The sequence below is a fragment of the Acomys russatus genome, chromosome 17 (assembly GCF_903995435.1).
Source record: "Acomys russatus chromosome 17, mAcoRus1.1, whole genome shotgun sequence".
In the NCBI taxonomy this organism is placed as follows: domain Eukaryota; kingdom Metazoa; phylum Chordata; class Mammalia; order Rodentia; family Muridae; genus Acomys; species Acomys russatus.
In genome coordinates this window covers 29,206,105-29,232,307 of record NC_067153.1, presented here as the reverse complement: position 1 = coordinate 29,232,307, position 26,203 = coordinate 29,206,105, and the positions used below count along the sequence as shown (strand labels likewise).

General features: G+C 40.4%; 1 protein-coding gene across 1 annotated transcript; it reads right to left on the bottom strand.

Annotated features, from left to right (window-relative positions):
• Positions 1-26,203, bottom strand: Tnfrsf11b (TNF receptor superfamily member 11b). The gene is made up of 6 exons (XM_051159684.1): positions 25,814-26,203; positions 25,211-25,298; positions 7,910-8,276; positions 3,858-4,049; positions 2,098-2,322; positions 1-397 (listed from the first exon to the last, which is right to left on the bottom strand). The coding sequence occupies exons 2-6, from the start codon at positions 25,241-25,243 to the stop codon at positions 9-11; spliced, it is 1,206 nt and encodes a 401-aa protein (XP_051015641.1). The 5' UTR covers positions 25,244-25,298; positions 25,814-26,203; the 3' UTR covers positions 1-8.

The following is a 26,203-nucleotide window of genomic DNA, read 5'->3' as shown; positions in this document are numbered from 1 at the left end:
ATTTCTAGTTATAAGCAGCTTATTTTCACTGATTGGACCTGGTTCCCTATCATGTCTAAAAATAGCTTCTGATACAGTCTGTACATGGTGAAGCTGTGTAAGAACCTGATGGTCTTCCTCAGGCTGTGGGTGACCGTCTTGGGAAAGTGGTACGTTTTCAAGTGCTTGAGTGCATACATCAGGCCCTTCAAGGTGTCTTGGTCCCCATTTTTGATTCTCCATAAGCTGAGTAGCTTCGGGAGCTGCTCGCTCGGCTTGCAGGTCTTCCTCGTTCTCTCAATGTCCTCTGGGACAATTTTTTTCCCAGGCAAGCTCTCCATCAAGATGCGAAGCTGCTCTGTCGTGAGGTTTGCATGGCCGATGTGCCGCTGCACACTGCTTTCACAGAGGTCAATGTCTGCATGAACCAAAGAGATGCTCACGTCATTTCCTTTCATCTGAGGCCTCAAGCGCTCTCACACAATTCATAACTTCCTTTTAAGAAAATGCTCTTCCTTAGGTAGCTTAAGTGGCCTCTAGATAATTCTGATTAATAAGGTGATATTATTTGGTGTTATATAATAGGATAACTTACAATCTATTGGAAGCATGCAACATTTTTGTGAGGAGCTTCAGATTTTGACAGTGAACAACAGAAAATCACAGACTCGTCACTTTCAGTTTTCCCAGCAAAATTTACAACTTCAAAAATCACAGCATTTCAATGGGGGGGGGGGGGTGGGTAATCCAAAATAAAGTGTTCAGGTCCCTTATATTATAATGGAAATTTCTTGAGTTAGCATCTAACCTTGGCCCTACTTGACAAGAGTCACTTTAACTAGTCTTTAATAAATATACATAGTGCCAGAGAAGCACCCAAGTGCGGCAGATATGGGAAGTCAGTAATGGGAGCGCAAGAGCAGCAAACACATAGCCTGGAGGGCATTTCAGCAATGAGCTTGGGCATAAACATAAGAAGGAGTAACTAATGTCTCCATTAACGACATGAGCCATTTACTATCTGTGAGCCTTGAGGCAACTCCGTTCATCTTTCTGGGCTGCAATGCTCTCATTTATAAAGCAGGAAATTGGGTCCCTTCACATACTGACAGCTCCTGGCTTTCTATTTCTTTTTCTTTTTGCTTCGGGGCTAATTATAGGTTCAGAGAATAATTTTGCTTTGCCAGAAACACAAGAAAAGTTTAGTCTTTGCATAAGAAAAAGTGCTGGCCTGTCAACAGGACTAAGTCTCCTGAACCATGTTCTGACTGCCCATAGCTAAAGCTTTATGGGTGGTGCAGTGAAACCCTGTCAGGCACTGGGCCCAGCAGGATCTATTCTGCCCCTCGCTGTCTGCATTCAGAAAACCCGCCTTCATCTCTGTGGCATGGCTTCCCAGATGGTAACGGAAGTCAGAATTCTTTCCACTGTATATCATAAAGTGGCACGTTTATGATATGGCCTGCATAACTTTTATACAGACTTAAGTTCATCTCTCCTCCTTTGAGTCTCTTCTTTCCTTTGCTCCATACACCCCGCCCCCTTTTTCCTTCTCCACACTATTTCTAAAAGACATTCTTCAGGAAGCACTAGGACATGCAAGCACAGGCTTTTAGACAGCCCTTTCTTTGAAGAAGCTCAAAGGCTTACACATTCTTACTAACCCTCACCATAGATGTTACTAAGATGGCAATTTAGACGCAGGCAATATAGTTAGGATTAATGAGAGGTTATCTGCAAGACACTTGGTGCCTCTGAAGAGAATTACTAAGTACAGCAGAGGGTGAAATGTGAAGCAGGAGCCTAGGGACCAAGGACCGTCTAGGCAGATGTGACAGGAGGAAAGCCCCCAGGAATGTGTGGGCAGAGTCCTAATCCCTCCCAGCCTAACCCTACAAGTGGCATGGATACCTCTTCTTTAGTCAGCACCGAGGTGAGAGCAGAAACATCCTCACCTGTGACAGGGATTGTGTCTATGCTATCGCCTAGTGAGGAATTATCAGTACCATGATGATTCTAGAAAGAAAATACCATCCCACTTCCTAGTTCCGTTTGCACTTTATGACAAACAGGGGTTTTTGGTTGCCCCGTTGACTAATCTGCTTAAGGAGATGGTACCTTGGATGATCTTCTTCACCATATCTTGATCTTTGTTTTGATGCTTCCAGAGCTTTAGTAGCTGGAAAGTGTGTTCCTGCGAGCTGTGCCGCTGTTTTATCCTCTCTACACTCTCTGCGTTGACTTTTGTCCCAGGCAAATTGTCCAGGAGAACAGTAAGCCAATTTGGTGTAATCTTGGTAGGAACAGCAAACCTGAAGAATGCCTCTTCGCATAGGGTGACATCTATCGGAAAGTGAAAAACAACAAGATTCAGTGAGCACTTTAACTACCTAACAAAAACAAAACCAAGTAAAATGAGGGTGGAAGCTGAATTTTCTGTGAGACAGCATGCTAAAATGGGAATTTGAATAAACTTGTTTTCTTTAGGATGCTCACAGTAGTAGGGACCAACTGTGTGTGTGTGTGTGTGCTCCAATATTCTTTTGTTTTCCTTTGTCATTTTTGGGGAATGTGTATGCATTAAGAAGCATTTAATGAGAATTTAATACACAAATATTGACAAAAATTCTACAACTTAGTGTAGATATTAACACTTTGCTAAAAGGTTACTTAGTGACTACAGGATATCTCAAGGTCAGTGTCAAAGAAAAGCCAAAACACAAAATCATTCCCTGGAAAAACCTTAACCAATCAAAATAGTATATTATTTTTGTGTGCAATCATAACAGTGTATTATTTAATGCCCGTAGAGCAGACATGTTGTTTATCAATGAAATCAAAGCAGGGGGTATATAGGTGAGTGGTAAACATTAACCATCTACATTTTTTCTAAGTGAATTTCAGTGGGATTTTTTGGAAATATCAAAACTTAGAAAGTGAAGGAATTGGCATATACTAAATGCTCGATTAGTTGCAAAATAAAATGTAAGCTGAAGTAAAATCAATGTTAAAGCTAGAATCAACTCTTCTCATTACTCTTCTTCACTTGTTTCATTTTCACTTTTTAGATAAGAAAAGAAAAAGGTTAAATTAATTAAGACACCTGATAACATGGTTAAAAAAAAACACTGGAAGTTGTTTGGAACTATAAAATATACCTATGTTCATTCATATATTTCATGTTTCTGTGTAGTAGAGGAAGCTATTCTAGGAGAGTCATGCTGGTCTGTGTCAGCTTGACCTGATGCATGAAAGCACACATCCCTGGTGTGGAAGTCCCACAGCGAAATACCGAGGTTAGTGTAGAAGGAGCATGGGGACACATTTCACCAACTGGCTTGCCAGCAGGGCGTGGTTAGATCTATATGTGGTAACTGCAGGAATATAAAGAATTTAACTTAACCAAAGCACCTTGGAGCTTCTATGTAACAAATCTATGGATACAATTGAAAATAAAGCCAAGTTTTCATTTCTAATTTCTCTTGAATTTATGTCATTTTAGTTGCCAATTACTTTTTTAGCTAATACAGATAGTCTAAGAGGTAATAAAAATATGTAAGTTAATTCTACAATTTGAAGTTGGCTAATTTTGGCTCCAGTAATAAGTCTGATGTCACTAATAGGTTTTACTGGATTGAAATCAGTGTTACAGCAATGCTGACGGTCAGCTTAGCAATGTCCCTGTGATGCACGAGGAGGTACAAGTTTTTGTTATTGTCTTGTTTTGTTTGTTCTGGAGCCTTCTTTTGAGTTTGAGGTTTCAGCAACTGTTAAGACAGTTAAAAGTCAAGAAATGTGAACTGAGTTTGTGTTCGTCTCAGGAGGAGAACATGCAGAAATTATAAGCAGACAGGGTGATGTGGGATATAATTAATTACCTATTCCACATTTTTGTGCTGCTTCTCTGTTTCTGGAACAAACATTGTCATGTGACGCATTTCCTTTATGAATCAGCAAAAGGCCAAGTGCGCTGCAGTTCGTGTGTTTCCTACAGGGGGCTTTTGATGACGTTTCATTTGAGAAGAACCCATCTGGACATCTTTTGCAAACTGTGTTTCGCTCTGGGGTTCCTGTGGAAAATACCCAGAAATTTAGCACCTTCCTCCCCAACTCTTTCTCTGTAGGCAATGACTTAGCACAGTTCTGGACAGAGTTTTCACTAAGTTTTTACGGCCACTATGCATTGCAGGAAACTTTCAGAATTTCCATTTTTCACCTCATTAGGCAGAGATCACAAAACTTCTACAGTCAGCCCCTCGGGCTCTTTCCCCTTTTTGTAATACCCATGCAAGCTTGTTGTGCCGTTACCTACAAAATTTTCCTGAAATGGGAGATGAAAAGAGAGAAGAGTGGGGTACTCATTCATCCTGCCTCCGATGAGGTAAGTACTAGTCAAGCTTGTCAACCGTATTCTTCGCACAATTATTCCCGGAAAAAAAATCATCAAGATAACTGCCATGTGTCTGCTTTACTGTCACTCTTTGAAATCAGCACCCATTGAATGTTGCACCGTTAAATTCCAATCATTTCTCTCCTGGCTCCTAATTGTGAGACGTGTTAACCTTGAGAATGGCACACTGCAATAAACTCTTGAAGGTGGTGGTAAAAGTGACTGCTGACACCCAAGTCAAACCCCAAGGCTGAGCTACAGACTAAACAGGGGATGATATAGCATTTGTTTGCACTGTTGAGCCAACAGCCTGTTTAACTCTTTAGGAAGGGTAACTATAAGGGTATTTTACTTCATTCTTTTGAGGCATTTAATACCTTTGAAGACATCATTGGTTTTGAAAACTCTAAGAAACTTTCAATAGAGATGTGATTGAAAAATAATTATATTCAAACCCTGGACTCTATTATGCATGAACACAGCACACATTATAGTGTATTTGCATATGAAAATATCTCCATCTAGTGTAAGCTGGCTGAACAGATTTAGACTTCAGTATTGAAATGTAGATTGCACGGGCCAACTCTGGCTCATGCAAGATAACAAACACAAAAGAGACAAATGAAAGCTACGGAAAGTTATTAAATTTCATTTATTAAAAAGTTCCTCCTCCCACTTCACTGTATCTTTTGCCCATTCTTGAAAGAAAAGGAGGTGGGGGAGCAGTGAAACAGATTGGTTCTAGTCTCATCTCCTATTTCTTCCTTTACAAAAAGACTGATGATTCATTGACCTGTAAATATGACAAAGGGCTTGCAGAGATGGGGAGGAGAAGAAACCATGGCTTCAAAGTCTTCCATAAATGCTGTTTCAACACTACAGTGAGGTGTTAAGAACCACTCTCACAAAACAAAATTTGTTTCATTTGGGTTTCCAGCATACTTTCATTACCACAGCCCTCTCCTTAAGGGGAACCCTACCCCATGCTAAATTCTACAACACCCTAAGTAGAAATATTTAGGCATCTGAGAAAAAAATGACTTGACTGCGATGACCCAAGTGTCCATTTGCCAACTACCACATGATTTACACAAAAAGAAATGGTATCTTTCTTAAGGTTCATGTTTGTAGCTTGAGTTTTCTGATCTCACCTAACAAGAAGGTCATATGTATAAAATAGTTCCTTACATGAATTGGCCTTTCCAACTCTTTAACAAGCAGACTTCAAGAAGGACAGCTATAGAGATAAAATCTGTTTGTAGGCTTCATCTAATAACCTCTCTGAATAGGACTTCTTTTAAAATCTATTAGCTACGGCCTGCCATTCAAAGACCCTGCAACCTCTGAGGTCATCACCTGCTGCCACCAGGTGCCTTCCAGGTGTGTGATGGATAAAAAAGACCCGCCACTTCTCCTCCCTAAACCCCATTCTCTCTGTGTGTCTCTGTGTCGCTCTAGGTTTCTCTCCTTCTGTCTGTCTCTGTTTCTATCTGTCATGGACACCCTCCCCTTTTCTTCCCCCCCTTTCCCACAATAAATCTCCTTTCATACTAGATCTGTTGCGTTGCATATTTATTATAAATTACAACAAAATTGATGAAACTTTTGTATTTAAAAAAGGTGTAACCATCTAAGTAATGATTTTTGCCTTGTTGGCATCTGTAGAGATAACAAATGTCTAGCCTGGCAGGCAAAATGTGGAACACCACAATGATAAGAAGAATTGTAATTCACTACAACTGCCCAAAGTAACTTGACAGGAAGTGGAGGACTGGCCAGCAAGAGGATACGAGGAAGGAAGACGAAGCAATACTGGCTTCAAAACAACAACAACAAAAAAAATAGTTATCAAATATTTTGTAGAATCCTTCCTTCCCTTTGGCCTGGAAATCTCTTATTTTCCATACAGAACTTAAAAACTTTGCGGGATTAAATAAACTCCACCATGGTATGTGAGAACAGAATGTGTGCCTTTGTTCTAATGTGTTTCCGATAACCTGTTACTTCACCCTACAGAAGTATTTTCATGTTTTTGACAGCAACAACCTTACTATTTCCACAATATTCACTTTTTGAGCAACACAGTGCATGTTTAACTTCTACATCTGAGTCAACACAACTCACTGCACTGGAGAAAGTAGGCTTGAGTTTTTCTACCTGGTTGGCTGGTATAGTGTTGAGTCCCAAAGTACCAACCAAGAAAAAGTAGGAGCTAACAGTTTTTTCTCCTTCAAACTCACAATGTAGTAGTGTTACCGTGGTCTCTCCTGCAATGGTCACTCTTTTAAAGATTCACCACAAAAGACAGTGATTGATTAACTGACTTGGTTTGCTTTTGGTTTGTTTCCATTCTTGAGATATGGTCCTACTCCTAGCCTAGGCTAGCCTGGGGCTCACTATGTACCCTTGGTTCAGACTCAACCATGTCATCATCCTAGTGTTTCTTTGGAGACGGTACTCCCCGGGCCTTTGCTACTTCCCCTGTATATGCTTCCTACGTCAACCTCCGAACCTAAAATACTGGCTATCTAAACGCAAAACTTATCACAGGAAATTCATGTATTAGGTCACGACTGCTCAACCAAGAGCAAATTAGCTCCACACAATGGAAGGAGGAGGCCTACAGAGTGTAGCTAGTTGGTAGACCCACAGGGCATCAGAGACACACTGAACAGCCTTCCACAGAAAAGAACGATCCAGTTTAAATAGAAAGAGCTGAGTTGAGGCATCCTGCTTGAAAGTGAGCTATCAAGAAGTATCGGCATTACTCTTTCTCCCCGCTAAGTGGATGCTCTTCACTCTCCTAAGCCACAAGCAGCTGCAGTCTAGAGTGCTGCTTTGTGCACGTGCTAGAAAAGGAATGTGGGTTTCAGCTTTCAAAGTTTCTCACTAGCCTCAGCCCATGCTGTTGGGAATGTGAGAAGAGAAAGCCCTTGTTTATACACAAGGACTTCCTGTTGGCTTGACAGTCTGTTTTGTTTAAGATAAAGAATAAGCTGGTTAGAGGGCTGCTACTGTCTTTATTCTTCCAAACATTCAACTCCCAGGCCAAAGGGAGAAGCAGCTTCATTTTTAATAATGGAATGTGTTTCCCCTAATCATTGCCATTTTTACATAATTAATTATAACTTCTCATTGTTAGTACTCCAGAGTCTCATTACTATCTGCATAATTATTCTCTTGGTATAGATTAACATTGCTGATGTTTATCAAAAAGCATTGCAGACTGAAGCTGTCGGAGCCAAAGTGAAACGTGGCAGTATAGATCAGCTTCTCGCAGTGCAACTCAGACCAAGGTCTTTTAAAATGGAACAAGCCATCACGCATCTCATTAGGGACCAGTTTGCTGCATTTGAGACTCCTCACTAAAGTACACTGTAGTGGCAAGTACTGCTTTGAGAAAGGTCCTTTGGAAACAACCCAGGTACACAGCTTAGAGGTACTGTTACCTTTTACTGGAACAAGTGTCCCTTAATCTAGCTGCTGCCTGGCTGAAAATGGTCCCAATTGATTTTGCTGTGCATCCTAGCAGATACCTACCAGCCTGCACCACTCCCGAGCCTGGAGGACAGCTCCTGTGTTTCACGCAGAATTCCAGCTCCAGGTAGCGCCCTTCCTCACATTCGCACACTCTGTTGTGGGTGCGGTTGCACTCCTGTTTCACGGACTGCAGCTCCTTGCACACCGGGCTACAGTACACACACTCATCACTGGTGTGCCAGCTGTCTGTATAAGAGTGGTCAGGGCAAGAGACACACAGCGTCTTTCTCCTCCCCGTGCAATGCTGTTTTAGGTAGGTGCCGGGAGAACATTTGTCACAGAGGAGCTGACGACCAGTTTCTGGGTCATAATGAAGATACTTTGGGGGAAAGGTTTCCTGGGTGGTCCATTCAATGATGTCCAGGAGCTGGAAGAGACACAGTGCTACATTAGAATGGAAAATGGGGTGGTCACTCTGTGCCAAGGCACTGTCTGAATCATAAGTCACTTACTACCTAACCATACTGCCATTCCTGGGAGCTCCTATACAAGGACAGTTCCAAAGCTGTGACTTTGCTTCCAGTGGATTCTCCAGTACCCAAGAGGACAGACAACAACAGATGAACAACTTGATGCAGACTCATTAAAAAGCCCGGGCTAACACTAATGACACTTGGGGCACCACTAAATAACCATTTGACCTCAGGGACTTTATCTTAACACTAGGTCTCAGGATTGTCTCTGGGTTAGTGAGTAGATGAAGTGATCACTCTCACAATAGCTACACCAAAGTTAGCTAGACTCCTTGTCCAAATGGAGATCTATTGGTGGGAAGCTGGGCTTGGGAATTAGCAATACAAATGAATGAAAGTACTGTGTTGATTCTGATGTAAGGAAGACCATACTAAGAATTGTTTTCTTATTGACTTTGCTAGTTACTGTGGACCAGACTGTGCTAAGTACTCCAAAGACAGTTCTGAATTAAACAGTTCAGAAGCTCTGCGCCTTGAAGTTTACTGTTGGATTAGAGAAGAAAACACATACAGTAAGATTATGTGTGGAATGTTAGAAACTATGCATTATTTTACAAAATAAATGGAAAAGCAGATTAAGGAGATTGGGAAACACGGTGTAGAAGATGGACAGAATGTAATTGCTAATATGGTTACAGTAGCTGGACTCAGGACTAAATAATGGCTCTTTTAGTTTCCTTAATTAGGGCTTAATGATGAAAAGCAATAATGAAGAGTTGATGAAGTGAAAAAGTACATGATTACAAGTGGCCATTAATAACATGATTCATTCATTCACTCATTCATTTATTAATGAAATAGATGCATGTAAAATGTCCACCAGGAGTCAGGAACAAGGACTGGGCTGCTGAGACACAAATGAGGACAGTGCCCATAAGCTTACCACCCACCAGTCCTAGTATTTTTTAATTGGCATTTTCACCAATGAGCATGCCAGCTAACAATCTTGCCTGGCATAGGTAAGACACATCTAGGAGATGAGGAAATGACTGCCTTGCCTGGGGTTAACTGGGATGAACATCAGGGAGAAAGCATGGTTTCAAAAGTTACCATCCATCATGGTAAGAAGTCTGCGAAGCAAAAGAAAGATCTAACAGGGAATGATGCATTCTGGAGGACCTGAGGTACATGAAGGCTGTCACTTGTTCTCCATCCCCAAAGGTCTACAGAGAATGTTAAAGAGCAACTTCACAGTAATTACAGGAAACATGGTCTCAGAAAAAGCAGTGTCCTCTGTGTGTAGAGGGTGGCTTGCTTGGTTTTTATTGTTTGTTTTTTTGGTACAGGGATCAACACTAACTGTTTACAGGTTTGGGGAAAGAAGCAAACCAAACACAATACTTTTTTCTGAGCTCTTGCTTGTAGAACTCAGGAAATGTCCCCCACTCATGACCACACACACACCTGGGAATAGCATGAAAGCTAGAGAAACAGCATTCCCTGTTAATTCAGATGCAGTCAAGGTGAGGAAGACTAGTCCCTTTCATGAGCACTCAATATTTTAATCTAAGTGACTCCATTCCCTTCTCAGTTGAACATAGCCAGTATCTTAGACCACATGAGCTGATAAACTGAAAGAAAAAAAAAAACCAAAACACATCCCCAGGATGATGTATCTTTTAGCAGAGAGAATTTTTTACAGTGCTTTGATGTGAGGTACTCCAACCAACAAGCTGAAAGTGGAAAGGCAGGCCTGCTGGCTCATCAGGGCACCCCATGACTTGAGGGGTCCTGAAAAAAAGCATGTTCTTGTGTTTCCTTGAGGCGATGTACTGGCTTAAAGGAAGCAAATATGAAGTGACTGGCTGGCTGATTGTTGATTTGAATATGCTATGAGGCACGGTTCCAAGATTTCTCCAACCCCCAGTGCTATGGCGTGAGGTTTTCCTAACACAACATGCAAACCCATATGAAAGCAATGAGACATACTTTTGTTTTTTTTCTCTTGCTGCTACTTTAGATTTCCTGGAAAGCCACTTTTGAGGGTTCTGTCCGCTTTAAGGAGGTCTGGCTCACAGCGCTAGAGAGGCTTTCTATCTCAAGTGCTGTACCAAGCCATATTTCTCCTCATTGTCCTATACCCATTTCCACAGGGATCAAGAATGCTAATTTAAAACTAAGCTATCTGGTCTTCAACCCCATCAGAGACTTACGCAGGCATAAAATTAATTACCTGAATATACAGGAAGTACATGTTAGCAGCTTCCAAAATGAGAAGATGACAGAGACAATTTTCTACCTGAACAGTCACCCAAAACTCTCTATAATGTTGGAGCATCATCTTCAGCCTTTCGGCCCAATCTATCCAATAGACATATCTGTGAGTCAGGAACTACTGAGGACTTGCTTACCTTGTCCTTGGCAGAGTTTGGCCATTGACTCTGCCTGTACTCAAGCTTGCCCATTTTTAGGCAGACTTCTGTCTGTAGCCAAAACAAGTACATTTTGCCCAGTGGCTGGTTTGCCAAATACAAATAATCAAAACACTATACTATAAAAGCAACATTTATATAATTCCTGATTATTTCATGATTCTTCTTGTTGTACATAGTTTTTTGTACATATGTGTAATAATATAAATAAATGCATATTTAAAAAGAGAAATAATAAAAAAGAATGCTCATTCATTCATCAGTATTGACCCCTTTTCCATTACTCAAATGTGATGAAGATGGGATGGGACAAAAAAAAAACCAAACAAACAAAAAACAGTAACAACTGCTCATGTGCTTCAGCCTACAGAGCCACAGAAATACCAACAATGGCTCAGTACTTCTAACCTGGAAACATAAAATCGGAAATGCTCTAAAACCCAAAACTTCTCGACTCTCATGTAAGTGCTTAAGAACTTTTAGATTTTGGAGAACTGGGGACTTAGAATTTGGGGATTAGGAGTCTTAGATTTTAAAGAATATGCAGTTATTCTTAAATCATTTTTAACAGTCAAAATATAAAATATTTCAATTATGAGTTTTTCACACTCAAGATTCTACCACCAAGAATATTAATAAAATTTGTATTTTTCTAGAAAGTCAGCATCATATTGTTTCCTTGAACCAGTATAACAGGAAGTAATTAGTTTTTTAAGATACAGGGTAATTTGGGTGAAGGAAATTCAGAGAGAAGAAGGAATTGACAAAGTGTGGGTGTAGGAATTAGGGAATAATTAGGAGAGATGATTTCCTCAAGACTACCGTGTAGAATCACCATCTTCCCATTTTTAAAGCCCAGAAGGCTTTGAGGAACAACAGATGTCTTTTCAGCAAGTTCAACTGGACCTCTGTGCTTTACTTGGAAAAAAATCTACTTTAGTAAAAGTAAAAACTCTGTGTGGTCAAAATTGAATAGCTAGGTCTCAATCTTTGGTTAGCCCCAGTTCCCACACAGAGTTTCTGGACTTGGTGTGTGGACAGGGGATGGGCACAGTCAATACAGCCCTTCTTCTCAGTTTCTGTTCTCACTTCCTTTTGCAGTTCCTGGAGCAATGACAGAGACGTGTTTTTAACATGACTTATTGCTCCTTTGCCTACTGATAAGATTTAAAACCTAATGAGGATTTAAAAATAAATTCCTGTGTAATGCAGTCTTCAGATATTCTGAACATCTGCAGAGGCTGAGGCACATATTTAGATTCACATGTCTGCTGAACATGAAAGTGATTTTTATAAAAAGGAAGCCTTCTTTATATCTTTTATTTTTGATTTATAAAAGAAATTAAGTATACCTTTCTCTGTTTTTTATTATTTTCTTCTTTGTCCTCATTCCATTTCCCATAGAGCCATTATCTGTTCTAATCACATGTACTTAAAGAAATCTAAGAGACCTACAGTCCAGTTCTTCTTACCAGTCTGGGATTTCTTCTAGAAGCTTCCATATAACTTTTCCTGAAAACACAGTTAAAAGTCTAGCTAGAAAGCATAGGATAGTCTATCTATTCCATTTTTAATGTTGTTACAAGATTAAAAAATTTCTATTCCAAGCCTATCTATCTTTTCTTACCTACCAAACATTAACAGAGGTGGAACTGAGTGAAGATGATGGGGAGACTGAACTAGTTCTCTGGAGTCTTTTCTAGCTTTATCATTGCCCTGTTTGTTCTTGAATTTGTCAATGTAGTTAACAATGAACTCAGAAACAAATGTCCTGGTCTCATACCCTTCAGACTTTTCCCTCTCCTCTATTTAGCAACCTCTAGTATGTAGAATTTTTTATACCAATCCCCATGTTTCAGTTTCACCTATGTCTTCCAGTCCCTCTCAAATGACAAGTAATTTGCCTAGAGCTTTCTATTGGTTTATGTGACTTTATGACTTCCTAAAGGACAAAAGAGTACACTTCCTCTGGCTAGCTTATTTTTGCATTATGCAACACAGACAGTACCATACTATGGGGCTTGCTCTATGGTCTGCAGAACCATGAATGACCCAGTGGGTTTCCTTTTATGGAAGATTCATTAAAAGCATCCCACGCAGAGCCTGAAATAGTCACTTGGTTTGGGAGTTCCTTTTGTAATCCCTCGTCATGATCTTTGCCACAGAAAACTATTTGAGGATTGTCCAGAGTTAGCTAACCGTCTGGTCGATTTGTAAACCATTTTCATTTTCAAGTTCATCTCAGTCGTTAAAGGAAGCATCCAGAATACATACAATTGAGAGTTTATGAAAATTCTTTGTAACATAAATGATAAAACTTATTAAAATAAACACTTGGTTTCAGTATCTTCTCAATGGTGTTACTTTCTTGGTAACACCAAGCAATTCAAGGCTTTTCTTAGAAGACTCAGATAGTAAAAAGTTTGTCTCCATATTCTTTGAATTCTTGGTATGAGTTTGTACAGATATCAACACTGTAATATATCTAGATATTTACTCAATCCAGTAGATAGGTTGGATGCCTTCTGTGTAAAACTCAGATAATTAGGAATTGCAGAGCCCAGGTAATTATCTAAAATGTAAAGGATAGATTTGCAAGGACAAGCATAGAGCCTGTATTTTCTTGTCTGTAGACTGAGAGAGGTGAGAAACTTGCCTAGAGGAAGGTATTTTTAAGGCATCTTCCATTTGAATGGTGTGTTGCAAGCACTGTTTCATTTGTACTTGGCTTCTGTGAACAAAAGCAATCCATTAGAGAGGTTTATCTGCTGTTCTCAGGTCCCCTCCTGAGGACTAGCCTGCTTAGTAATTTCCACGCTAGCCAGTTATTTGGCTCAGGGTTATGTCTCCAGGTAAGGGAGTAAGCAAATGAATTAAAGCTCTTCATCTCTACATCTGTGGTCTGGTGCCAACTGCTTTCCCAGGCAAATGGGGAAGAAGAAACACAAACAACTATGATTTATTAGAAGAATTACTGGGCCAAATTTGATGTGAGTTTGCTTCCCTTAAGGATGAAGAACAGTCTTCAGGTAAAATTTAACTTTCAATGTAATTTTTATGTACTTCAGAGGTTCCCTTTAGTTTTCTGAAGGCATTAACATTTATTAACAGGGTTTTGTTCATGCTTAGATTCAGTCACAATGAACAAAACTGATTTGCCTATGAGATTTTTGCTGTGATGGAAAAGTGTTATAGGTGGTTAGCATTTTACTGATTAACCAACTTGTGAAAGAAAAAAAAAAGAAAGTAAGAAGTTAACATTCAGAAAAAAGAGCTGTGGATACAGGTTAACACACACACACACACACACACACACACACACCACAGCATAGAAATCTTACATACTTGGGTCCTTAGGTTCTAATGTTTCTTCTTTTGGTCTCATGTTAACCGCCTTATTGGAGACACAAAATCAGCTCTGGGAAACAACCTCACAGGGTTACTGGTAGCACTTTTGCCTGGTTATTGCTACTCAGCCTTCCTTGACAAGCTCCAGCCAGCATTAGGCCATGAAGGCTCTCCAGCTACGCTGGCATCTGGGGTTGAGAACTATTTGCTATGCTGATACTTCTGAACAGAATTTTAAGATTACAGTGTGTTTTATAGCCCTTTCCTTGGAAGATAACACTTTGCTCACAGTGCCTTGTAGATCCTTTTTCTGACTAAGAAAATCTATTGGCCTTTAATGAACACATGGCCACAGGCCATGGTTAGGAGACACATAAGTAAAGTTATGTTAGTGGCAAAGTGAAATAAAAGCTAGAAGAAAAAAAGGGAGTCAAATAACATCTGTGTTAAATTTGTAACTATTCACTGTCTGCCCATGTTTGGAAGCGCGTACTATACATCCTGTATGACACGAATGATAACAACATTCTATATTATAATTGTACTGTATAGCAGGGTGTGGCCTCAGCCCATTCTTTGAATGCAACTTTCCTTTATACTCCACAGTCACCTCAAAGTATATATGATTAGCTCCACTTTAAAGATTTATAAAATGAAGAAATTGAGTCTTAGAGAGTTGAGAGACTAGACAGAGATGACAAAACTTCCATACGTCTGAGAGTTCGAACCCAACACTGCCTGAAACTAAGCCTTTAACAACTGTTACTCTTCCTGCTGTTGTCTTGGGAATAAGCTTCTTAGTCTTATGAGATAGAGACATGAAAGTTACTGTAATGTGATGGAAAGTAGAACATCATGTATGTGTCACTTGTCTATCTACTCATCTATTTAACTATTTCTCTATCAACCATTGATGAAGTAGTTGACAGGGTGCATCGACCGAATGGGCCAGACTGGAGAATTAGTTACACTTTATGCCAAGCTATAGATCCTCAGTAAGACATCTTCTTGCATTGACCCCCTTTTCTTTCCCACCCTTCCCATTATATGTTTGATCTTTCATCCTTCTGTTTATACCATCTGATAAGATAAAAGTTTCTTGCCTTACATTGTGTCACCTAGGGAATTTGGCCTTAGATCCACCTGTAGTATAAGAACCATTGCAAAATAAAATAAAGTAGTAAGCCCTTTGAGCTAAACGCTAAATGGGTCCAGGAAGGAAAAAATAATGTGTAGAACCACTTTTTCTAAGTATTTGACCCTAGAGGCCTATTGTGTTCCACCTTCACACAAGCTGAATATTCTGTGATTAAGCTGCACAAAGTCTTTTTATCTGATTGGTTAGTATTTTTCACATTGGACTTAGTGGTTAGATACTAGCATGTTCTACAACAGAAACAGTTGTGTGTGTGTGTGTGTGTGTGTGTTTTGTTTTTGTTTTTTTTGTTTTTTTTAATTCTCATCTTGGTAACCTTTGTGAGAAAGGTTAGTCTGAGAATCTCTGCATCATAGGATTTTTTTGTGAAAAAAATATGGAATATTATATGTGACCTGTAGATGTTTTAGTGCCTGTAAAATGTACTATGTCTTTCTATTTTACATTTTCACTGTTTGTGGACATTTAAGTAGGTTGATGCAGATGAATGAAACTTCACAGAGGAAATGCCAGTTGAATGTAAGGGAAGAGAACACATATAGTCTGCTTGGTGATACTCGTAGAGTCTGATGGTTTAGTTCCACCTGCTGCTAAGCATCTGATGGTAGCTCTACTTTGCAGCTCAGCTAAGACTTTCTGTAATGTTTGTTGCCTACATTTTTAATTTTCAGCAAAAGAAAGTGTTTGACCTGAGTGGAGGAAACATGTCCATGGGTGTCTGCTTAAGCAAGCTTTATTTAGACTGGCCAGCCAGCTGAGATTTCAAAGAGCAGCCCCCTATTGGTTTTTTTGAGGTCTCTTTTTACGGGGAAGGATTAGGGTTGACTGAAAACATCTGTCAAGATAATTGGCGGTTACCACCTGGACTCAGGACTCAAGGCTTAGAAAACAGAAACTTATTCTTGTAAGGTATGGAGACTTAATAGCAATATGTAACAATGTGGTTCCTGTTACGGTTTCAGGAAGGATGTCCTTATTTGTGAATATTTGTAACCATGGCTTTCACTTTGTGGTGCTCTTCACAGTTACTGTGTATCAGGCATCACATAGAGTGGGGGTGTTGAGCCAGTCAGGATGACTTGGGTTTTATTATGTTCAAATAAGCAACTTCAAACTCTCAATGTCTGTAATCAATACTAAAGGTACACTTTTTCACTTGTGGTCTGTCCGGGTTGGTCTGTCAACAGTCAAACAAAGATTTTTTGTGTGGTTAATATTTGGAAATTACTTCTATGTGTGGAAGTATGAGGAGAAAAATCAAACAACCAAAAACTGCAGAAAATTTAGGGTGTAACAATGGCAATAAGATGCTTAGTTTGGAAGTGAAGATATCATTTGAATTCATAGTCTTCGCTCCCATTCCTCTTTACTAGACTGGAACTCCCAACCAACTATCTGCAAAGAAGAACTGAGAATGCTTGGCAGAAAAAAACAAAAAACAAACAAACAAAAAAAAAAAAACACTAAAGACTATACCATCACACAGTAAAAATTATTCACAGACCATTTATTTACTATTTTTTCCTTTTTCCTGGAAATTAAAAGACAATACAAGAAGCAGAGTGTGGGACGAGAGGTCTGCTGACTTTTAGCTGGTGTATTAGTCAAATGTAGATGGAAGTGGTCTTGCCAGGCCATGCTTGGTATGTCTAAAGGTTTGAAATTTATTCCAAAGAGTAGCATGCAGTTGTCAAGCACTTCTTTGTGAATATAGATTCAAAGAAAAATTTACCCAATGACTCTAAGGAGATTGCTTGTGACCATAATTACACCTCTTCAGAAAGTCCTGGGAGAATGTCTGAACGTGGCTTTTAACTATATAGATAATGAAAAAAATTGGCCACATTGTCGATTTGTATGCATGCCAGCTGATGATGAGAATGAGAAAAAGTGAATGGTTTTGGTTTAAAAGACTAATGTATGACCCTCAATTATATATTTTGCTTATTATGCTATCTAAAAGTAGATAACATTTCAAAAACAGTCTTCTTCAGCTGATTTCATTGACTTATCAGAATTGCTTCATTGTTTAGGTATGACCAATGGAGGAAAAAAAACTTTTAACAATTGAAAAAGAGATTATTGACAATATTACTGTAATGTTTCATAGATAAACAACTCTACTTGGTTTTTGATATTTGAGATAGGTGGCAAATATGTAATTGATTCTTTAAAAAAATCTGAGATGAAATTACAGCAGATATTCCATATATTACTCAGCTCAGCTCCTCTATTTAGCACAGGCATAGATGGGGGTCACTCGCCAAACCTCAAAAGTGAGGACAGAACGAAGAAATCAGGGCCCCCAACTCCTTCTTTTTTACTATTTGAGAGAATCTTGTCACTCTGCATCTGGGATCTCCAATTACACTGCTGTGTTTTGGTACTGTTGATGCAAACTGATGGAGAGGGGATATTATAAGGAACAGGCTCTTGATAGCAACAGCTTCTAAGGATAAAATACATACGTTTTAAATAAGAAATGGATTAAAACATATATGGTTCTGAATTTGAGCAAGAAAATAATGAGACTACGTGGAAGATCAAGTCCTAAGATGCAACAAGGAGTAACAGTGAAAGCAGGCGAGGACAAGGGCAAAGTCAGGATTGGGCCCACGATGAAGTGTAGAATATGAAAAAGAGCAAGACCCAGACCAAGCAAAGAACAAGGACAGAGCAAAGCCACACGCAAGAGCAAAGGGAAGCGGAAAACAGGAACTGGAAAGTGAACAGGGACAACAGAGGAAGGAGCCACTGCCTAACAGGAAGTCTACAAAGGAAGGCAACTAGGACTTATTACCAAACACTTCAACAGGAAATGGAGTCACCAAAGGCAGTGACTGTGCTTAGAGGATCCACAGCCTTGTTTTAAGTCTAAGTTAATATTCTTACACATTTCTCTGTTTTATTTACGGTTACTTAAGAAACTTTTACAGAGGGTGTGGCCAAGGCACGGGATGAGTTAAGGGGAAGGCCTTGGAGCTAGTCTTTTTATGTTCAGAGGTGCTGCACATCCACTGTGAGTAGCGGAATGTTAATTAACAAGGGAGGAACAGTCCGGTACTAATCCAGGGGCCTCAAGTTTCAATCAGGTTGAGTAAGATAACAATGCTTTGCAGTGCATTTGAAATTTGTTCAGATAGTAGATGTGACAAGTCCTCAAACACAAGAGTGCTTAAGAAAGAGGATGGTATGTAAGCAAGCTTCAGAAACTGGCTGCAATCTGTCTCTTTTTGTGCATTTTTTTCTTTCTTCCTTTTCATGTATATATATATATATATATATATATATATATATATATATATATATATATATATATGCATAGTACACATATGTATGTACATGTACTTGTATACACACACACGTGTGTATACATGTATGCAGAGGTAGAGGTCAAAGTTGGATGTCTTTCTTAGTAGCTCTCCACCCGATTCCTTGATGCAGTCTTTCACCTCAATTCACAGCTTGGTGTCCTGGCTTATCTGGCAGGTCGACTTTCTCTGAGGTTTCGCTGCCTCCACCTTGTGAGCACAGAAGTCCCAGGTGGGCTCCCACAGCCACCTGCCACTATGTAGGTTGTGGGAACACAAATGCTGGTCCTTGTGTTTTCATAACAAGCACCTTATGTACTGAGATAGCTCCCCCCCCTTTTACGTTCCCTGTCTGTGTGCTGTCTGAAGGCTCAGATATTTGTGAGAAATTATGTGAAAAATTTATTTACCCAAGCCCCTGGGAAATTGTGTAACCTCCAAGCAGGGATTAAATTATTCTACTGAGTGCATAGAGTGCCCATCACTTGCAGAGGCCACATTAGTAGTGTGAGGGAGAGGGTACCACACAGCTTCTTACCTAATGTGTTGTAACACTATTCTTATCCCTTACAACTGTCTAAAAGTATTCTTTTTTTTTTTAGGCTTTCTATGCTAGTTATTCCAAAATATTCTTGTGGTAATGAGTTCCAAAAACTAATTATATGTCACATAAAAATACTGTCCTTGTATCTATTTCAAGTTGGCCGAACCTCACTCTTTCTTCTTGCGTAGATGGCTTACAGATGTTGCTAGGATTTCCGATTCACTAGTTCCTGCTATTGTGGGTTGCTAAATTTTATTTTGATTTTTGTTTACGTTTCTAAACACGGTTGCTACTGCTGCTCTTATTTGCATTTTGTTTGCAAGACTCCGTATTATGAAAGAGTTTAAAGGGTGCCTTCACCTTTTGCTCTCTGGCCATGTGAAATCAGCTTTCTCTGTGGTTCTCCAGGGTAATGACCTGGATTTTTAATATTATTTTTATTTCTAGTCCAGACTCCTTCTAGGGATGGAAAGTATTGAGTTTAATACTCATCAGCTGTGCTGGGATCTTTTAAAAGACATTTATCAGGGAAAAACTGAATATGCTCAATTTTAATACCGTGAGACCTGTGACATCGGTAGACATCAACCCCCCGGTAGTGTGGGGAGCTCAAAAACAGTCCAGCTTTGCTCACTCTGCACCTCCAAGGGTTAGAATATAAATCCATTGAATTTTGTGCTTTCTTAAGACAAAGCTTTCAGGGAGGTTTTGAGTATCCATAGCAGAAATGTATACTGTGATACTTAAAATATTGGCCAGATAAGTAGAAGGTTGCATTAATATTTTGAAAGATAGCCAAGTCAGCCTTAGGTAGTTAAATCACAGTCACGCTTTAGGTAAGTACTTTCTATTGAAACGTTGATGATGGAAGTTTCTGCTAGATTACCTGGCACTCTAGAAAATTTCACTGTAGTTCATTTGAGTCAGCAAACACACCCATCATGATGGTGACGGCCTTGGGGCTGCAAAGGAGGAAGATGGACATCTGTGCTTGCAAGGAGGCCATGTTTTGCTTGCCACTCTATCCTTGGAGATGTTCTGGAAATTGATGGGGATGTTTCTAAGGATACCATAACAGTTACCATTAAGTATGTAGAACAACCCAGAATAGTTATACGCCCTACGACCCTTCAAATGTCCTATTGGCAGCACATGAAAACTAAGATAAGTGAAAAGCATATGTGTGTGTGTGTGTGTGTGTGTGTGTGTGTGTGTGTGTGTGTGTGTAAATGTATATATACACATATCTACATAGACATATATGTGTTGCTGTGATGGTTAGCTTTGATTGTCCGCTTGACATCACCTAGAATTAATTGACAAGAGTATTAATGAAGGACCACCCAGGTTTCCTTGGACTATGGGATGTGAGCAAGCCTGTGAAAGATTTTCTTATTTGCTTTAATTGAGGTGGGAAGACTTACTCTGAAGGTGGACATCACAATCCTCTAGGCAGAGGTCCCTGAACCATGTAAAAGTGGGGAAGGAGAGCTGAGCAAGCAAGTGAGCCTGCCTGCATGCATTCATTCATTCTTTCTACTTTTGACTGCATGGGACTAGCTCCTTAAGACCCCACCACAGTGACTTCCTTGCTATAACAGACTGCAACCTGGAATTTTCAGCCCAATAAATCCATTTTTCCCTGTGCTGCTTTTTGTCAAGGCATTTATCATAGCTGCGGAAATAAAACAAGGACCAGGAAGTACCTTTTTCATCATTGCTGTTCATAACAAAATTTCCAGGAATTTAGTAACACATGATTTTGTAGGAAATGGAATGAAATTAAAATTTCTAGCAAGATTGGCTCACCATTTTAGAAAACCACAGCATCAAAGCCAAGCCTGATCAAGTTTTGGGTCACCACTGAGATGGACCTGCCTCCATGCTCATCCCTAACTATGTGTCTGTGGTGAAATGCTACATAAAAATGCCAGCATATCATGACTTCATTATGTTGTCCACTGAAGCTTGTTTTATTATGAATTATGTTCCTTTTATTACTATTTTATAGTATAGTTACACCAGGATATTGATTTTGTAAAAGTTATATGTGTAGGCTAAATATATGTGCACTGAATTTCTTTTCAAGAGACATGGAGGTCATTACAAAAGATTTATTATATAAGTGCATGGAAGAGAAAGCTAAATATCATCAAGAACTCTGATCTGTGGAATAAAACATAAATTCACTGATAATTTTGACATCTTTGCTACATCAGAGCAATATAAGGGGCAGCCAAACACTGTTAGTCCTCGATTAACTGTTAGTTAATCTTGACAAACATAAACGTTGTTTTTGTTTTGTTTTGGTGGTTTTGGTGTATTTAAACCCCTCCCCACTCCTTTTGGTTGCAAAGTCGAAACTAGACTGAAGGAAATTTTCTTGGTTAATGCCATGCTAAAGAAAATAGTGTTTTTCACAGAAAGCCTTTATGCAGAGGGAGCATGCGGGCTGGAAGCTGTTGAGAGCAAAACCCAGAAGGCTAGCTAGTGGACAGGAAGGCAAGAATGGCAGACTGTGAGCACAGTGTCCCTTTGGGAACCATGATCATGGCTTCTAGAACTTTCTGAATAAAACATCTGGCACAAACTGCCTTCTTCCTCCACCAATGGTATTTGGCAACTGTGGTTTTTAGCCTAAGAAGTACAATTTAAAACTAGATTGAAATTGGGAACTGTGCTCAAGATTGCTAGGTGACAGAGGCCAGGAAGGTTGCTATGGACACGGGTAGGGCTGCCCGGGGCTGAGTATATGTCGGTTGCTTCTAGACACATTTTGAGCATCAATAGACTCTTAAAAAAAAAAAAAAAAAAAAAAAGACTAGGCAAGCTCATGGAGTCAGCCACTGGGGTAAGGCGAGGGAAGACAAAATAAGTGCAAATCAGAACTCCAAGCTTGTTATCCAAAAGGAAAACCAGAACACCAGTTTTCCCGAGCAAAGAACAGCGGCTTTCCCTTCCCCTCCCTTCAGCACAGAAGGACAAATTCAGAGCTGGGTTTCAGAGATTCGGGGCGTGTTCTGTTATTGCATGATGGATGGTAGGAGATTTTAACAACAGCTAAAGGCGTACTGATGTTCTCTCCTCACCTAGTAACGCATGGCAACAAAGAAGGAACTGATGACTTGGTATGATGAATGATGCTTCCTTGCAAAACGGCTCTCTGCTTGACTGTGCCAGTGAGCATTCTAGGAATGCCCCTGACCATAGACCTATCCTAAGGATTCCCCTCCTCTCCTTTACCTCTTCTATTCTCATGGAAGAACCTAGAATATACTTTGCCACTTGGTTTTCCATCTCTCACTAGCATGGTTTGACTTCATCTCCAGCAATAACATACCTCATTGCTCCCTCAAAGTGAGAACAGGAAGTCATCCCTTCCTCCTCTGAGTATCTTCTTGTATGTACATAGCCATAGATCATCTTCTAATCACCTGTTGTGCTCAGAAGCAGAGACCTCAGAGGTCGCCTTAATGTATGCATATCCCTGAAGCCAGGTTACAGAAAACAAGGACTCTAGAGGGAGGGAATGCAGTCTTGTTGCTCCCCAGGCAAGTGGTATGTGGGCATTGGACCAGTGGCCAGTGGAGAACCGCTGTGCTGCAACTTCCCTTATGAGCTCATGAAGGAGGGCTTTGTTTTTGTTTTTAATTCCCCAATCATCTGGGGCTTCCTCTTTTGTGACTGTTGGAAATTATGGACTACTTTGTCCCACATTTGCCTCTTTCAGTAGCCTGTGAGGTCCAGAGGGCAGGAAGGATGTCTACCTGGCTTCTCACTTTGTTCCCATTGTCTAGTGAAAATATCTGGAGGGCTTCGGGTTCCCACAGCCATGGCTCTCTGTTTACCAAAGGGGAGTTCATCCTCTCCACATGCAAGTACAATGTGTCCATTTCCAACCATTCATAAAATAAAGCCAACTCTCGAAACTAAAGAAGGAGCAAGATCCTTCCTATTCATTCATATAGTCAAGACACTTCTAAGACTTTCTTTTCAGATACTGTTGTATTATCGAAAATGAGTATTATCTATGAATGTATCTATGTGCATACTTTTTTATGTAGACCACCTATAAAATAATGGCTTTTTTTCTGTTTGGGAGCAATTATTAAGGTAAATGTCTATTATGTAGTGAAAATCTGAACTGTAAAGGCAGAATACAGGAAGTTGGAAAGAATCCAAATATGACCATATTAATCAAGGAGCTACTTACACCAGCCAAAATCTAAGTTAATTAAATTCCTTATGTAGCCACAGGATGATAGAGTACTGCAGGGTAATGAAAGCAGCTATTTTGCATGTCCAACACTGGTGATGACTGTGAGCAGAACTTTGAAAGGAGCCAACGTGGAAAGTGCATGAGGTTCATATATAAAATTTAAGTATGAGCCAAACTGATTTGTGGTATCGGTTATTCTGGCTATGAACATAGGGGTGAAAGGGAGGGATACAAGGGCCCTTTTGGGGGTGCTGATAATGTATTTGTAGATCTTTCTGACAGCTCACGAGTGCTCAGTTTGAGAACTGTTCTTAGGCACTACCACTTGTACGAGTACTCAGGGGTCCTTTGCTCTTTTGATTCTTGTGTTTATTGATCATGTGTGAGTGCAGGTACACAAGTGCCAGGGAGTGTGAGCAGAGGTCAGAGGATGCCTTTCAGGAGTCAGTTCTCCCCTTCCACACAGGGATCCGAGGATTGGACTCATGGGGTTAGGTTATCAGTGCCTTAACCCACTGAGCCATCTCACTGTCCCTAGTAAGTTTCATTTCCTTAAAAGCTCCCAGAGTGGAACTGGAGGGCTGGCTCAGCAGTTAAGCGCTCTCGCTGATCCTCCAGAGCACTTGGCTTCCATTCCCAGCACCCACATGGCACTCACAACTGTCTATAACTCCAGCTCTAAGGGATTTGATGTCCACTTCTGGCCCCACTCAGCACCAGGCACACAAGCAAAACATATATACACTTAAAATAAAATACATTTTAAAAGTCCTCCATATATCCATATTAGTGGATGTACACTTTAGAAACATATACACATCTGCATATGTACACATGTAGTTAGCATATTCATGTAGAGTCTCCAGTCCACTTTCTCTTGAGTGACTTTGCTATCACACAGGGATGTCTCTGTGTCCTTGGACCTAAGGGAAAGATTACATAGTTTTCCATTCTCAGTGTGTAAACTGGGAGTGGAAATGCAAACCCTGACTGTGGAGTATCCCAGACACCGACCTCACTTAAAGACAGATTTCCCTGTCTGAGTTGTTACTTCGTGTGTTTCATGGGACACTGCTGTGAACAAAACACATTTTTGGCACAGAGAAACTTGTATATAAATCTCAACAACATTTTTTCCAAATGCCTAAGTCAGAAAGTTCTTATAAGCCTTTAAAGAGAAGAAAAGGATCAGAAGGAGATGTACTCTGTTAGAGAGAGTCCTTTCTTTTCCAAACAGCATTTCAAAACAGGTCTCAGCCTTCTTTATTTAGTGCTGAACTGGTCTAGTCTTTTAAATATATTCTGGAACATAACTATCATTAGTCTGTTCACATTCTTGACAATATTGAAGTTGAAAACTGGAAAAATAAAACTTTATTAAAATAGTAAATTGTCCAGTTAAATGAGCATTTTTTTTCCTCTAATGCCCATAACATGTATGTAAGTCAGTCTAATGATGCACCCATCAGACTATACTCCCCACCCAAGCTGGTCTACACAAGTTTCAAAAAGTTTGGCCTCTCTTTCCAATATACAATGCACTTCACTGGCAGTAATTAAAAAAGTCAGGTCAAGCAAAGGCATGATGCACTATAGAAAACATAAGTAAGTAAATAAATAAGGTAAAGAGCATGGATAAAAATCAAGCAAAAACGTCGAAGCCTCCTCTTCCTGTGTCTCTTTCCCCTCTGCAAAAACTCAGTAAGAATTTTTCATGGAAAAGTCACTCACTTTCCAGAGCAGCCTAGTGTAGCTAGAAAAAGGTTTCCTATTCCAACCAAAGCCCAGCTTCCTCCTGAGAAAGCGAGGCTTGGTCCCCATCAGCCTGAGGGGAGATCCCAAGCCCAGGTGGTCAGCAGCCTCCTGCCCACGACTTACCACCAGGAGCGCATAGCACAGCCACTTGTTCATTGTGGTCCTCGGGAAACCTCAGGCGGCAGCCTCTGGGCCAGTGCTAGGTGTGTGTCTGCAACGGAGACGATCATGACGTTTTATATAAGGTCTGGGTAACAGGAAGTGTGCCTTGCCTTTGATCTACCAAGTCTCCCTCCTGGACCAACCTTTTTAGGAACCCTGGCGCTAGTGGTAGGGGCGCGGAGCCTCCAGGGTTAACGCTTTAGGAGCCGGAGTGGGAGGATCTTGAGCGGAGGCTTGGGACTAGGAAGGGGTGGGTGATTTCTGTAGGAGAGGAGAAAAAAGAAAGAGAGAGAGAGAGAGAGAGAGAGAGAGAGAGAGAGAGAGAGAGAGAGAGAGAGAGAGAAAGAAAGAAAGAAAGAAAGAAAAGGCACCGCTAAGCTATGTACCACGGCGGCAGCTATCCCGCTGCCTCTGAGCCTCTTCCTGCCAGTGGCTAGCCTCAGGGCAGCTGCGACCTGCGGTGAAAAGCTGGCCACACCTGGGGCAGCCTCTGGGCAGCCTCCAGGCGCTCGCTCTTCTACCCCAGCTCCCCTACCCCAGGTTTCAATTACAGCAGCCACTTACCGAATGTCCTAGACACTGTTCCATTTCTGGAAGAAGTCTGGGGTTTTCGTTTGGCCTATTGTCTGAACCCCTATTCAAAGATTCTGCAGCTCCCAAAGTGATCTCTTTCTAGTATACGTAGCATTGTCCTCAGCACTGTTGGGAGAGTTTGTAGTCATTAATGTGCAAAGTGTCCTGGACCCATTGAAGAAGGCGTTTTTTTCGAACTCATATTTGCGTAAGATTGTCAAGAGCTAGGGAGAACCAGAAGGATAAATTCTTCATTATCTGGAATGGAAAAAAACATATAATCATCGCTCCCTTTCCTACCATCTTCCTCCCAAAGGATTGTTGTTAGTTCCTGAGGAGTCCTAACCACTGAGCTTCTAGCCTAACGCCTCTTCAACAATT

What these genes read in the sequence shown, in the direction of transcription:
- Tnfrsf11b (XM_051159684.1), bottom strand. Translation starts at nt 25,243, where the DNA reads ATGAACAAGTGGCTGTGCTATGCGCTCCTGGTG. An exon ending in AGCACAAAAATGTGGAATAG is followed by an intron (nt 2,323 to 3,857) that starts GTAATTAATTAT and finishes ACTTTCCGATAG; the next exon opens with ATGTCACCCTATGCGAAGAG. An exon ending in GGTGAAGAAGATCATCCAAG is followed by an intron (nt 398 to 2,097) that starts GTACCATCTCCT and finishes TGGTTCATGCAG; the next exon opens with ACATTGACCTCTGTGAAAGC.